This window comes from Choloepus didactylus, chromosome 1 (genome assembly GCF_015220235.1).
Source record: "Choloepus didactylus isolate mChoDid1 chromosome 1, mChoDid1.pri, whole genome shotgun sequence".
In the NCBI taxonomy this organism is placed as follows: Eukaryota; Metazoa; Chordata; class Mammalia; order Pilosa; family Megalonychidae; genus Choloepus; species Choloepus didactylus.
This window is the reverse complement of record NC_051307.1, coordinates 91,332,040-91,347,711: the sequence shown is the minus strand read 5'-3', so window position 1 is coordinate 91,347,711 and position 15,672 is coordinate 91,332,040. Positions and strand designations below refer to the sequence as shown.

The following is a 15,672-nucleotide window of genomic DNA, read 5'->3' as shown; positions in this document are numbered from 1 at the left end:
ACCTATCACACAAGGTAAATGGGAGAGCCAAAGAATGAAATGCTAACTGGATGACTCTGGGTGGGTCTCTGCTCTGGATTAAAGGAAGGGCTGGACCAGAAAACCTCTAAGGTCATGGGTGTGAGAAAACTTTGAAAACTGACATCCAAAAAATTATTACATATTATAATTATTACAATAGCACTTCAGTTTGACAAATTACTGTGGAGTCATGCTTGCTTACTGCTGGCTCATGTGGTTGTGGGGGTTGGCAGTTGTGGGAAAGTAAAGAGAAGAGTGGGCCAGTGTCCAGCATGGAAGGAGAGGCAGCAGAATTTCTCCAAAATTGGCCCCACTGGTTCTGATCACCCCTGGAAGGAAGAGACTTTAGGTCCTGCTTTGGGCCTTGGGGAGTGATCAGAACTATTTCTACGTTGCAGGGAGGGGGCAGGAAAGAGCAGTGGATATTTTATCCAGTGATGGGGCAGCCTAAGGATGTCCTGAATTGCTAATGTGGTTAGCAGGACTTCCAAACCTCAAAAACACAGTAAGCACATAACTTTCAGCACTGTACCACAAATTCCTTCAGTGAGTGATGCCACATAAATATTTTCTCATGATGAGAAATTTGAAAGCAAACTATTTCATTTGCACGGATCTCCAAGAATATCAAAATGCATAGACATATGCCTTGTATGGACTGCAGAAAGTGTTTCTGGCCCCTGTGGAGTGAGTTGCTATACGATGCGTTGTGGGAATACAGGCTCAGGCACAACAGAGATTCCCAGCAAATGACCACTGTATTGCTTGTACAGTGCAAAGGTCCAAAAGAACAAGGGAAAAGATCACACCTTAGCCAGTTCCTCGGGTCGAGGTCAGTGGATGGCAGCTTCACATGCCTCTCTTTGCGTCACAGATGAGGGGCTAGTGTGGCTGGTCCCCCAGGGAGGCCAACTGCTTGGCAGCTCTGCATGCCTCTCTTCCTGTTGGAGATGAGGGACACCTGCACAGACTGAGTGCCAAGCTTTTATATACTCCAGGGCGGGGTGGTGGTGGGGTGGTTAAGTTGGAGCTCTGCCGATGAGTAGCCTTCATGGCCTAGCAAGCTGCTGGGGCTGATTAAGATTTAATGCACCCCCACCACCAATCTTTTTGCAAAATAAAATAGAAACATAACACCTGCATGCAAACAAACAACAGTAGAAACATAACAAACACCTGCACACAAACAAAAGTGGTGAAAAGGAGGGGGATATGCAAGGGTCTAGAGACGGCCAGTGAGTGTGTCCTTGACTTCTCCAAAAGCCCTAAATTTGCAAAGGAACAAAATAAATACCCTGTTAGCTATAATGCAAAGCAGAAGGTGACAAGTATCTCAAACATAGAAATAGCCTGGGAGAGGTGCTCACCTCCCCTAGAACACTGGGGTAGCATCATTTTCCTCTGTGTCTGCTTCAAGGAAAGAGATTGTTTTCCCAGACACCTTTCCCCATGGAAGCTCCCCTCACCCAGCACCATCAGGTATGACCCCAACTTGACTGAGCACTCACCCATGTGCCTTGCCCAGGGGCATCACAGAGCCTGATGACCTTTGGGCCCCCATGAATCTATATTATGCTTTCACATGTCTCTCAAAAATCAAATTCTTAATTTTGTTCCATTAGGGATAATTGAATATTTGGAACAAGTTCATTTGGAAGATAGCATCAGTGACACTTCACATGGCCTCAGCAGGCCCCGTATGGCTGAAATTGTGCAGGGGAGGAAGAAGGGACACAGGCATCTAAAGAGCAGCTATGCTGGGCCAGCACTTGCACATTCATTATCCCATTTAATTCTTGCAACAACCCGGGGCAGCAGATGGGTTCTGTGTTTGTTTGTTTTGTTTGTTTTGTTTTTTAAGCAGGAAAATAACTCAAGAGATTATTTTATTTGCTGAGAGGAATTTCTTATTTTCCATAATCATCTAAGGTAACAACCCCAAAAAGAGAAGAGAAGAGAGGAGGAGAATGAATAGCAAACGGCAAAAAACATTATAGAACTTTTAGCTATAAAGTGGTATGGTATTATGCAGTTTAATGAGACTCAAAGGAGGGGTAATAGTAGGCTCATGTGGATTATAGGGGAGGGAGGTTTCAAACTACTCTGTAGATCCTCATAGATTTCCTTAAAATTTGTTCTCTATCACCACTGCCATCTCCACACACCTCCCTGACCACCTCACTTCTCACTTTTCTGCTGAAAGAGGCTTCCATGAAGGGAGAGTACTGCACATGAGAACAGTTTGGAAAGAAAAAAAGTTGAAAGACACTGACCTAGCCCAACTTCCTTATCTTTGTTTTGTTGGAAACATAATCAGGGGTCATAGGTTAAAGATGTGTCCAAGGTCTTGTGACTGGTAAGTGCCACACCAGGACAAACCCAACCCTCACTAACCCCAGCTCCCTTTCAGGATGGACATGGCACCCATGGCTGTCAATAGAATTTTATTGTGTAAGAATGAATACGCAGGAAGGCATTTAAAATTTAGGTTCTCCAGGGAGAACTTTCCCACAGGGGACATGCTTAGAGCAGGCAGCGGCAGCCACTGAGACCACAGGGTCCTCTGAGCACTTGAAACAAATGAGAGAGTCTCACCTGGATGAGATGCATTCATCATGGAGGAGGTGGGCAGAATAGAAGGCACCTGTGGTGGTCTGACGATTTATACCCCAGAAAAGACATGTTCTTAAAGTTAATCCATTCCTGTGGGTGTAAATCTATTGTAAGTAGGACCTTTTGATTAGGTTACTTCAGTTAAGGTGTGGCCCAGGGTGGGTCTTAATCCTTTTACTGGGGTCCTTTATGAATGGGATGAATACAGAGAGACAGAGAAAACCACAGAAGCAAGAAGCTGAAAGCAACAAAACCCATTTAAGAGAAGGGAGAGACCAGCAGATGCCACCATGTGCCTTGCCATGTGACAGAGGGTCCAGGATCACCAGCAGCCAGTCTTTGGGAAGAAAGCATTGCCCTGATGATGTCTTGATTTGGACATTTTCACAGCCTCAAATCTGTAAGCTTGTAAGCTAATAAATTCCCATAGTTAAAGCCAACACATTTCATGGTATATGCTTTGAGCAGCTTAGCAAACTCAATCACCTCTAAAATCACACAAGGGCTCCTAATAGGGAAGAAGTTCATCCCCTCTCTTTGGTGATGGGAGGCCACTGCAGGGCAAACACCTTCCTCACACAGGGTCTGCAGCAACTGGAGGGGTGGCTGGCTGGGATCAGGGCTGTACAGCGAGTGGTGATCTGTGCCAAGCTAATAAGAAGCGCCCCAGCCTGCAGCCTGTGAACACAGTAGAGGATCGGCCCATTAGTTTTGTAACAGAGGGCACTGGGCCGAGGCAGCACAGCTCATCTTCCAACAGGATGCATTGTGCATTACTCGAATCATCTTTGAATTATCCGGCCTTCCCACAAATCGCTCATCAAGACTTTCCCTCCATCCCAGAGATGCAATATTCCCTCTTCCCTGAAAAGTCTCCAAGTACAGAGGCTGTGCCAAGGCTAGTGCAACACACACAGCAGACACTAAACAGGAGTTTGCGTGTCTTACACCTCCTCCATCAGACCGTGAGCTGCTCCAGGACACAAAGTCTAGCCCTCCCTTCTTTGTCCAAGTGACTTGCTTTGGGGTCATGACGGCTGTTCAACAGAAGTTTATTAAGTGAATGGGTGGCCTCCTTTATGAAATATCCTCAGAACAGAGTCCCTCCTCCCTAAATGTTTACTTGGGAGAGAGAACAGTTCCCTCACCACCATCCCCAGATGGGGAATGCAGGGGGTCAGCATAGGGGTCAGGGGTAGATGGTGAGAGGTGGCTTCATCCATAAGCTAGTTGGTAAATGGGAAGGGCCAGCCCATTATTCAAGCCCCGGGAAACAAGCTGTCACTCCACAGGGCCAGAGGGGAGACTCTGTGCCTACCTCTTTTACAAAAATAGAAGCTAGGCGATCACCAGACTCCTCAGATTGCCAAGAGCTTCCCAGATCTGGAATTAGAGGCCTCTGACAAGACTTCCACCAGCAAGGAGGCTAAGCCGTGGCTCAAACAGTAACTATTTCCTTAGGCCCTTGTTTAGATGTGGATCTGCACACACACAGCCCTTACCCCACACCATTTCCCTCCTCGCCCCCTTTCAAAAATACCAAATAAGTCAAGCATGCAGGCCTTTAGCTCTGCACAGATATTTCAAATTAATCTTGAAGCAACTTAAAAGGGATGCTTTTCTCCCCTGCCCTACAACCAGCACAGTTTCTGTGGTGGCAGGGTCAAGCCCGAGCAGCATTTCTTCACCACTGACTCAATATCAAAATATGCCTGGGCTGCTCTTTTCCCAACATCCTCTTTTTTTTGTTAATATTCTCTTCTCTCCCACACCCCTCTATAAACACACTTGTACACACACTTCTTTTTAATGTATAAGCACACCAGAGAACAGAGGTTCTAAACTTAGGGTCCATGGACAGAATTAAGGGATCATGTACTTGGATGGGGAAAACAACCTCCTACTGAGCATAGCAATCCCTTCCATTATTAATGTAGGCAACAAGCTACATTAGTGTTAGAGGCCAAAAGAAACACACACATGTTCATATCACATCAGGGTTGTTGCCTCGAAACACTGCTCGTGCTCATTACTACTTCAAAATTATGGTGATTATTGGACCTCAAGGAGATCTTGTTATTTAACATGTTCATAAAGCACATAGTATATTATCTTACGCATTTATAAATATTATTCTGAGATGGGGTCCATAGGCTTCACCAGACCAAATGGGTCCATAGCACAGACAAGCTATGAGCTCCTACTGCGGAGTGAGCATTAGAAGGTGATATGGTAGGTTGGATTATGTACCCCAGAAAAACGTATTCTTAGTCTTAATCCATTCCTGTGGTTGTGAACCCACTATTATTAGGACCTTTGGAAATACGTAAATTTTAGTTAAAATGTGGCCAACTGAATCAGGTTGGGCTTTAACCAAGGTTACTGGATTCCTTTATAAACTGAAAGTCAGAGAGAGAGCAAGAAGCTGCAGGGCGCAGCCAGAAGCTGGAAGTCAATGAAACCCAGAGGAGAAAGAAGACACTGCCATGTGCATTGCTATGTGACAGAAAAGCCAAGGACCCTAGGACTGCTGGCAGTCAGCCCCAGAACATCACTGCCTTTGGGGAGAAAAGCATTGCCTTGCTGAGACCTCAATTTTGGACTTCTCCCAACCTCAAAACAGTGAACCAATAAATTGCTGTTGTTTAAGCCAACCCATTATACAGTATGTGTTCTAGCAGATGGGAAACTAAGACAGGTGGGATTTTAGGTTTTCTCTAGGGTCATTGGAGCATGGGCCAAGGGACCTGGGGGTTAATGGGTAGTGTTCCAGTGGTAGCAGGAGGAAGCTCTTGGGAACAGAGGAGGAGTAGGATTATTGGATAAGAGCTTGGGTGAGCTTTGGAAACACACTAAAATATTGGCTTTGTCTAACCAGCAGTGTGATCTTACACAAGCCCCTTTACCTCTCTGAGTTTCTCCTCAACTGCAAAATAGGAATAATAATGTCTCCTATGATTTGTGTGAGCATGAACTGAGAGACTCTTAGGTATGGCAGCAATTACTGCCAGATTGATTGGAACTTGGCTGGCTCGGGGAAGGACAGCCTTCCCCATCTGAGGCCCTCTGGGGCTTACATAGGCTTTCTTTTAAAATTAAACATAGCACTCTGTTTAAGGTTGTAGCCCTTTCCAACACTGGCCACAGGAGTGAAAGCACTGCCTCTGGCTTCACAGAGCAGCTGGCCCCTGACCTGGTGTCTCATCACTCAGTGAGCAGCTGGGATCCTGCAGCCCAAGCTGCCCCTCCTGGAGCAGACCAAGACAGGGTCATCTCCAGGCCGCAGGGTCACTGGGCAAAGAGCCCTAAGGCAGGTCAGGGGAACCCTCACAGCTCCAAAGGTCACCTCCAAAACCACCTTACATGTCTCTTCTAAAACTTGGCTTAAGTAATGAGTTCAAACGTTGCAGAAAAAGGATACGCATTCTTTAAAAATCACATATATTAATTTTCTTCTGATTGTAAATTGTGAAAGATTGGAAACCACAGAAAAGTTTATACAGAAAAATTAAAATCAACTGTGAACTTGGCCCCCAGAAATGAAAACTATTAACAGTATGCTGAATTTTCTTCCAGTTATAGATTCTCTGGCACTCTCATACAAATTGGGCTCATAATTATAGAGAGAGTTTTATACCCTGATTTCATCACTTAAAATGCCAGAGACATTTTCAATATGGGCTTTTAAAAACCACAAGGCTACCATATCAGATGCTATTTGTAAAACTCACAGGTTACTGAGAGATGTCATGGTATTCCTAAGAATAGTATTATGCATTTAAATATAAGCTATATCCAGAAAACTGATAGGAGGAGTGCCTCCTTCACTCTTCTTAAAGCTTATATAATAGTAAACTCTCTTTAGCTTGGAAAGAATCTAGAGAAGATAATTTTATGCCCTCTACAAAGAGGCACTATATGACATTTTTCTTTTCGCTTCCTCATATCTTCTCTGATAAGGAGAAAGCCACAAAATTTCACTGCTGGAAAAATGGTGCCTTACTCAAGAAAGTGCTCAGCAGCTAAAGAAATACATTCAGAAAGAATTGGTAAGGCAAGAAGAGCCCTGGACTTAGAAACAGAAAAGGGCTGGATTAACTGGATGTCAGTTCTGTCATTCCAGACCCAAGATCTAATAGCACCCTCCCTACCTTCTCGGCATCCTGCTCGAAGAGCCGCAGCTGGAAACACTGGTCTAGCTTGAGCTTGCGTACATGCCACATCTGGTGCAGGTGCTGCCGTGTGGAGTGCAACTTGTCCAGGAGGCTGGTGATCTTGGGCACCAGGCTCTGGAAGTCAGCACTGCCCGGGATGCAGTTGCGCCCTGAGAAGCCGTCGCTGCAGCGGATGCACTGCAGCAGCCGCTGCCCCTCCCGGTCTAGCTCCTCCACGGGGGCCTTCAGCACCTTCTTCTTGAGCTGCGTGTGCTCATCGATGAGCCGCCTCGAGCCCTCCACATCCACGGGGAACTCCTTCCGGGCCAGCATCTCCTGCAGGTCCTCAAGGCGTGAGAGCAGGTGCACAGCGCTGTTGAAGAACTCCTCCAGGGAGAGCCGCAGCTCGATCCACTCCTCATGGTTGTAGTCCAGCGAGCCATCAAACTCCTCCGTCAGCTGGGAGGGGTCCACCAGCTTCGCCAGGCCCTCCACGGACACCATGCTCGTCTGGGAGGGACAGGCACAGAGAGGGAGACTCAGCAAGGCCAGGGAAAGTAGGGAGAGGAATAGAGCAGACATAAGCAGGAAGGAGGATAAGTCAAGTGGAGGCTTGCCTAGGAAAAGGCGAGTGGGAGAGCACTGGGGCCCAGTGGTCACAAGCCACAAGTCATCAGGGTCAGCAGTTTCAACAGACTGGCTGGTTTGAAAAGCATCTCCCCATCAGCCCACCATATACCATTCAAGCAAAGGTTGTCTTGAATCCCTGCTCTCCACATCTTCCCTCCTCCCTACCCTCAAGTTCACTGCAAGAGGGCTTCGGATGTAAGAAGCAGGAGAAGCTGGGACAAAAATCTGGGAGACCCAGTGCCTGGGATTCAGTTTTCTATTGCTTTAAAACCTAATGATTAATTGGTACAGCGTTTCCGTTTGGGGTGATGGAAAAGTTTTTGTAATGGACGGTGGTAATGGTAGGGCAACATTGTGAATGTAATTAAAATCACTGAATTGTATATTTGAAAGTGGTTAAAATGGGAAATTTTAGGTTGTATATATGTTACTAGAATAAAAATTTTGAAAAACCATAGAACTAGACAACACAATGGATCCTAATATAAACTAGTTAATAGTATAATCACAATAACATCATTTCATCAACTATAACAAGGTATCCCATAAAATCAAGTGTTAATAGTAGGGAAAACTGTGTGTGAGTAGGGAGGAGTATATGAAACTCTATTTTTGCATGATTTTTCTGCAAACCTACAACTTTGCTAATTCAAAAAAATTTTAATAAAGAGAATATGAGGGGGAAAAAACAGGCCCATGTACCCAGGATATCAAGATTGGATTAAGCAATGTGGGTCAGTGGTTGTGGGTCTTTGAGACTGGCCCCAACCCAGCCCCGAAGCTCTCTGTATGAGCTGAAGTCCCTCCGGGGTGCAGTGAACAGAGTAGGGCTGGGGGGTCTGGGCCCTCAGTTTTCTCTGTGAGCCCCAACAGGCTTTTGGAGAGCAGAGTGTGGGATGTTGGTCTCAGAAAGCAGAGCATTTCCAGGCAGCCACCCAAGCTTATCAATAAATGTTCGTTCCTTCCTATAGAGCTTCAGGCTTCTCTTCTCTCCCCTGAACAAGTCTAAGAAAAGAAATACTTGGGTTCATGTGTTAGCCCTATATTTACTAATCATGTGACCAGAGAAAGCTGTTGAAGCTCTCAGAGCTTCAGTCTCCTCATCTGTATAAGGGGATGATAATACCTTTCTCATAGGCTGGGATTTGATGAGTCAATGTGCATCAAGCATTTAGGGTGCCTGTCACAAAGTATGCACTCATTCCCAGTTAGCAGTCACCGTGATAGGATCTGAAGGCCACGTATCATTTGAACTCTCTCTGCCTTGTGTTTTCCCTCCATCCCTTCCTAAGACACTGGAAGAAGCTGTCACAGAAAGGAGGGTGGTATGGAACAGTGGATCCCAAACACTTAACTGCTCATTAGAATCCCTGGGGAGCTTACAAAGACGTTGATACTCAAACCCCCATCCCTAGACATTGACTGAATAGAGTAGCATTCAGCCACAGGTATTTTTAAAAACATCCTCAGATAATTGTAATGTGCAGTCAGAGTTACAAACCTCTGCTACTCTAGATCCTTGCTTCTCAAAGTATGGCCCTTGGACAAGCAGTGTCAACCCCAGCAGAAGGCTTGTTAGAAATGGCCCCACCCCAGACCTACTGAATCAGAATCTGCATTTTAACAACATCCCCAGGGGATTCTAGTTCATGTTAAAGTTGGAGAAGCACTGTTCTAGAGCACCTTCCCCTTCAAATTTGGCTGAAAGTTTGCCACTTCCTCAAATTTGGCTGAAAGTTTGCCACTTCCAGGAAGTCTTCTATGATTATACTCACCAATTATTCATTACATAGCTGCTATTGAACAAGCCTGTACTCTCATGCCTGTAACACTTATCACTGTACCAGTGAGGAACCTGTCTGTACCAGTATTTAGGTTGCTGTTTTCAAGATACTGCTTTATAAATATTCTTCTGAGTGGGAGATCCCCAGCTCTCTCTCCTGCACTTTTTGTTTAAGAGGCAGAGACAAGCTTGCTCAACTCTGGGTGAAAAGAAGAGGGGTGCAGGGAGGTGGGAACTGTATGGCAGCTATGCTGAAGCAAAGTTTCAAGACTTACTGGAAAAATTGTTTTCAGTCTCTTCAGCTTATAAATTCATAGGCCTGTTGTCATTGCCTCTGTATAAACAAACTAAAAATATAAAACCTATTTCCCTGTAGGACTCCTAGCATTTGGGAGAGTATGCTAGTTAATTGTTTTTTACCAAGCCAAATTTCTTATGTTATTTACAGAATGAGAATGGCCTTGTTCAGGTCATCGTGCTCAAATTGCTGCCAAATGGGGCCAACCTCGCATGTGAAGGCACTTCTGGACCCTGGGGGACAAGAGTCTGAAATAGGAAGTTGCCAAAAGGTTAAAAGCAACACTGCTTCTACAACAAGCGCGCGCGCGCACACACGCACGCACACACACACACACACACACACACATGCCACAGGCAAAGTTGTCGCCCCTCACAGATGAGGACCAGAATTCTGAGGAAGGGGAACAGCTTAAAATTTTGGCTGGAACAAAGAAATTTAAGTCTTAAATTTAATCTGATGTGTTGCTATTAAAGTCTCAGGGGATACATATGCCTTCTGGAAAATTTACTTTAAAAATAGCATGTTTACTCCAATTATAAAAGTAATACATAACTCTTAAAAGAAAACAGAAAAATATGAAGAAAAAAATCACCCATAATTCAGCCATCTTAAATAAACCACTGCTAATATCGTCATGTGTCATAAAAGTAATACATAACTCTTAAAAGAAAACAGAAAAATATGAAGAAAAAAATCACCCATAATTCAGCCATCTTAAATAAACCACTGCTAATATCGTCATGTGTCTCCAGTCTTCTTCCCCATATATGCAATAAAGAAAACAAATTTGATATTATGTTTCCCATACTGTTTTATATCTTACCTTTTTAAACTTAACAATATGTCATGAGCATTTTCCCATGACACTGTTTTTCTAAAGATGATTTTTAATGCCTCATAGTATTTGTGTATTGATGTCACCAATCCCAAATTAATGGGTATATTAGGATACAACCAATATATATATATTTGCTATTGTAAAGGAACAATGAAATAAACATTCTTGTAGAATTTTTTGAGTATAATTATAATTAGATTTCTACCTTTCTGTTTTGTATAGTTTTTGCTTGAAGAATATTTTCTTAGAAGAATGACTAGATCAATGGATATAAACTTCTTTTTAAGGCTTTTGATACAAATTGCAAAGTTACCCCCTAGAAACAGTTGTTCTAATTTACACACTGCCAACAGTAAAGAGGAGTGCCCAAAGACACTGTGCATTTCGGACAATTTCTTGACCTACTTATTCCTCTCCAAACTCTGCTTGATAAAGCCTTGGTGGCCAAGGACTCCTGAAATAGCCCTGGACATGCTGTGTAGTGCAGGTTTAGACAGAGAAGGGGAAGTGAGAGGGATGTGGGTGGCAGAAGGGGAAGGGAAAGGAGGTGCCAAGACAGAAGACTGACTCACCTCAAAGATAAATTTGGAGCTGCCAAAGTTGGTCTTCTGCTTCTGCCAGAAGTTATCGGGTTTGATGATGAGGGCCACATGGATCTCGGCTGGAAAGGCTTCCTGCAGCGTCTTGAGAAGGGGCTTGATGAGGTCCCACTTGGAGCCCCGCATGTCGATGATGACGGTGAAGCCACGTTTGCACACGTCCTCACTGTGGGGAGGTCAGAGGCCAGGCACAGTCACTCCAGGCAGCTGAGACTTTGGAGCATGCAGTTAAAAAGCATCCAGAAACCTGCATTCCCCTTGACCTGGGCTGCCCTTCCAACTTCATGCCAGGTCTCCACCCACTTTCCAACACAAAATACACTGCCTCGGAAAACCTTTCTAGATTACTCCCATCTGACCAATGATCCTGCATTCTGCCTTCTCCCAGCACTTAGCAAACAACTTGGCTTTCCCTATGGTCATTTGCACTTACTGGGATGCTTACTGTTTGAATATTCATAATTATATTTGATTTTTCTTTTCATTTTTGTCTCCCTTTCTTGTTCCTAGGAAGACTCATGTTATCCTCGTTTGAATACAAGCTCTCTGAAGATGGGAGCCCTGGTGGCGCTTAAATCTGAGACGAAAAGTCCTTGGCACAAGAACTGTCCTTCCCTGTGCCCACATCAGTGGCAGACACTGGCACGCTCTACCACTGACCCAGGCTGAGCCAAAGAATCTTTTCCAATAAAAGGCTGAACACTGATCCTACCAATTAATTAGAGATGGTATAAAAGTATTAATAACATATTTGCCAATGCAGTATTTAAGTTATAATTCTTATAGTTCAAAACGTATGTCAACTTAAAAAAAAAATCAGGGCACTGAGTCATGGAGATTCCTCAGAGATAGCCAAGGGTGGGATCTAGTTGTCTCATGAACTTCCATTTAAAAACTCAGGGTGTATAAAGCCACGTTTCAGTATTTTAAAGCAGGGGAGCTGCTCTTAAAATCAAGGTCAATTTAAGTGACAGTGACCTTTTTGAAAACCAAGAAAGAATAAAGCTAAGTGAATCAAGATGTTGCTGTATAACTTAGCAGGTAGCAAAGTTTATTAATGTTTGTTTAAACACTTGGACTTTGACTATAACTCCTGAGAACAGAATGAGGAAAAAAAAGGAAGGTCAAAATAGTTATAACATCTCAGTTTGGAAGAAAGTCAGTGTTTTGGTAGATAAGGGTCTTTCTTCTTCTTGTTTTAGTTTATATTATAACACAAAATAGACTTAGGTCAATTCATGCTTTACCTCTTTTTATATAAACACTTGTATAGTATTTCCTTGAGGTCTTTAGCTTAATTTCCAATTTCCTAGATTGTGCATGTTTGAACTACTGTGCACATTACATGACCCACAGATGTGCACCACAACATATCCATCGCTCACAGCTACTGGAGGTAAGGATTTAGGCCACAGAAGGAAACTGAAACCCCTTTTCAGGCTTCCTTCTAAAATCTCAACCAGTGGTGAGAATGTTGAGACCAGGAGAAGAGACCACAGCTCCTGCGACTAAGTCCCTCAAGCATAAGGTCGTTTACTTGTTTTCCAGTGTTCAATACAAAGGATCAGCCTCAGCATAGGGGGAAGGCTGAGACTTTTGCTTCTGCCTCAAATCCTGCAACCCAGAGGGCAGGAGTTGCCTCTTCTCCTTCTCTGACATTTATCAAATCAACAAGGGGCTAGGGTCTCCCATAAAGTAATTTTCTCTGCCCTACTGTCTTCAAGATATGTGACTTTTTCTTAAATTACGGGATTTCTTTCCCATTATGAGTAATGCCCACCAATTACAGAAAAGTTGAAATATTCAAAGATTTATATAAGAGATGCTAATGGTAAGATCTGGGTTTTTTTTTTTTTTAAATAATAATCTGGCCTATTTCCTTCAAGTCTTTTTTGTGCGTATAGTTTCATACTGCATAGTGTTCTACTTTTTACTGTAACATATTTAAAGTTTTTGTCACATTTAAAATCTCTTTGAAACTGTAATATTTAATGGTACATAACAGTCCATCTGAACCATATACCATAACTTATTTAATCATTCCCATCATTGCTTTATAGAAAAGTATCAGTTCACATGTCCACCAGCAATATATGAAAGAGTACCTTCTGACTGTATCCTCACCAGCACGGTCATCAAATTTTTAAATTTTGAAAATTTTGCTGATTTTCTGGGGAAAATATTGTTTTATATTTAAATTTGCATTTCTTTGATTACTAATTTTGCCGGTTCGAAGCTGTTATGGATCTCAGAAGAGCCATGATCTTTTAATCCAATCCTTTTGGGTAGGACATTTTTATTATTTCCATGGAGATGTGACCCCACCCAGTCAGGGTGGGTCTTAATTAGATCACTGAGTCCTCTAAGAGAGCTCACAGAGAGAAGGAGCCCAGAGAAGCTGAAAGAGACATTTTGGAGAGAAGCTAAGATATGTAATCCAGAGTTTGCCCCCAGGAGAAGCTAAGAGCTGACACAGACCCAGAGGCTTGGAGAGAAATGCCCTGGGAGAACAAGCACGGATTCACAGGAGCTGAAAGAGAGAAGCTAAGAGAGACAGAAACCCAGAGACATTTTGGAGAAAGCCATTTTGAAACCAGAACCTGGGAGCAAAGAACCAGAAGACACCAACCACATACCTTTCCAGCTGACAGTGGTGTCCTGGACACCATCGACCTTCCTTCAGTGAAGGTATCCTCTGTTTATGCCTTAGTTTGGACACTTTTATGGCCTTAGAACTGTAAATTTGCAACCTAATAAATCCCCTTTATAAAAGCCAATCCATTTCTGACATTTTGCATCCCAGCAACTTTAACAAACTGGAACACTAACCATAGCTTATCGGCCTAAATATTTCTTCTGTGAATTACCTGATTAGTTCTTTTCTCCATTTTTCTCTTGGAGTTTAAAGGCTTTTCTTATAAAGAGAACATTTGTTGTGTGCCCACTTAGGTCAGACAACTCTTTTTTAAGTGCTTTTTAAAAAAAATTATTGTATCATATATATAATATAAAATCTCCCATCTTAACCACTTTCAAGGATACAATCAATGGTATTAATTATATTCACAATGTTGTGCTACCTTCACCCCCCCCAAAAGAAACTCTATACCCATTAAGCATTAACTTCCCAAGCTGCATTATTCTTTCTGTCTCTATAAATCTGCAATTTCAGTTATTTCACATAAGTAAGATCATACATTTTCTGTCCTTTTGCATCTGCCCTGTTTTACCCAACATGATGTCTGTAAGGTTCATCCATGTCATCACATGTATTCAAATTTCATTCTTTTTTCACAGCTGAATAATAAATATCCCATCATATGTATATACCATCTTTTATTTATCCATTCATATGCTGATGGACACTTGGGTTGCTTCCAATTTTTGGCTACTGTGAATAATACTGCTATGAACATGGGAGTACAAAATCTGTTCAAGTCACTGCTTTCAGTTCTTTTGAGTATATATCCAGAATTGGGATTGCAGAGTCAAACAGCAATTCTGTACTTAACTTTCTGAGGTACCGCCAAACTGTTTTCCACAGCAACTGCAACATTTTACATTCCCACCAACAATGAACAAAGGTTCCTTTTTCTCTGCATTTTTGCCAACACTTGTTATTTTCTGTTTTTCCTTTTCATAATAGCCATTCCAGTGGGTATGAAGTACAAAGTACCTTTTAATGTGAGTCTTAAGCTTTCCTTAGAAATGATCATCTTCCTTGCTTACCTGCTCCTCAAGCTCCAATACAGATAATATAATTATGCTTACATGAGAAATCTGCATCCCTAACAACAAATATTCAGTATTACCACCAGGAACTGGAGTTTAACTATTGCTGCATCTAAATGCAGTGGTCAGTAGCAGATTACACACTATCAATCTGCTTATAGTAGTAATAATTTCCGACAACTAAAAGTAGAGATCAGGTACTAATATTCTCTATGATGTTCTCACCAACTCAGGAGATGTGGAAAGAGGGACTAAATGCCAAAGGCTAATCTAATTGGTATTTTTCTGTGAAAATAGCCTATTCTCCCAAGTTAGGTTTTATATTTGGTTTTAAGTAAGGGACATAGCTGGAGGAGGGAAAATAACTTTTTACCATGTAAACTTATTCTATGCCAGGGACTGTGGCATAGAAACAGATTATTTCATTTTATCCTCACAATAACCATATAAGCTAGGTTTTATTATCCCCATTTAAAACACGATTAAATTGAGGTAGACCCTTGGGTCCCCCTTCCTTGATTTTACTTTTCCCCTTGACTCTTACCAGCTGGATCATATATTCTACTGACTTATTTATTGTCCATCTTCCTTCATTGAAAGTAACCTCAATGATGGCAGGGATTTTTGTATTTATTTCACATTATACATTGCCTAATACATTGCATGGAATGTATTAAGACACACTATGTTGAGGAAGTAGTGGCTATATATATATATATATATATATGTTTTATATATATATATATGTTTTATATATATATATATGTTTTATATATATATATATGTTTTATATATATATATGTTTTATATATATATATATATGTTTTATATATATATATATATATATATATATATATGTTTTATATATATATATATATAAAATGGTAACAGTTAAGGATATGGAAACTAGAACTAAATTTCCTAGCTCTGAAACCTCGCTCCATCATTTCCTTATTGTGGAATCTCGGGCAACTTACATTTTTTTCCTTTTTTCTTCTTCC

The 15,672-nt window shown here is 42.2% G+C and overlaps 1 protein-coding gene across 19 annotated transcripts in view; it reads right to left on the bottom strand.

The window, feature by feature from the left end:
• The window catches only part of KALRN (kalirin RhoGEF kinase), a 749,960-nt gene that overhangs the window by 502,731 nt on the left and 231,557 nt on the right, over window positions 1-15,672 (bottom strand). For all 19 annotated transcript variants that reach the window (XM_037837128.1, XM_037837181.1, XM_037837192.1 and 16 more), the window contains exons 4-5: window positions 10,913-11,105; window positions 6,786-7,298 (exon numbers count right to left, since the gene is read on the bottom strand). In XM_037837128.1, the coding sequence (XP_037693056.1) occupies window positions 6,786-7,298; window positions 10,913-11,105 (706 nt within the window). The remainder of the gene's footprint in view (window positions 1-6,785; window positions 7,299-10,912; window positions 11,106-15,672) is intronic.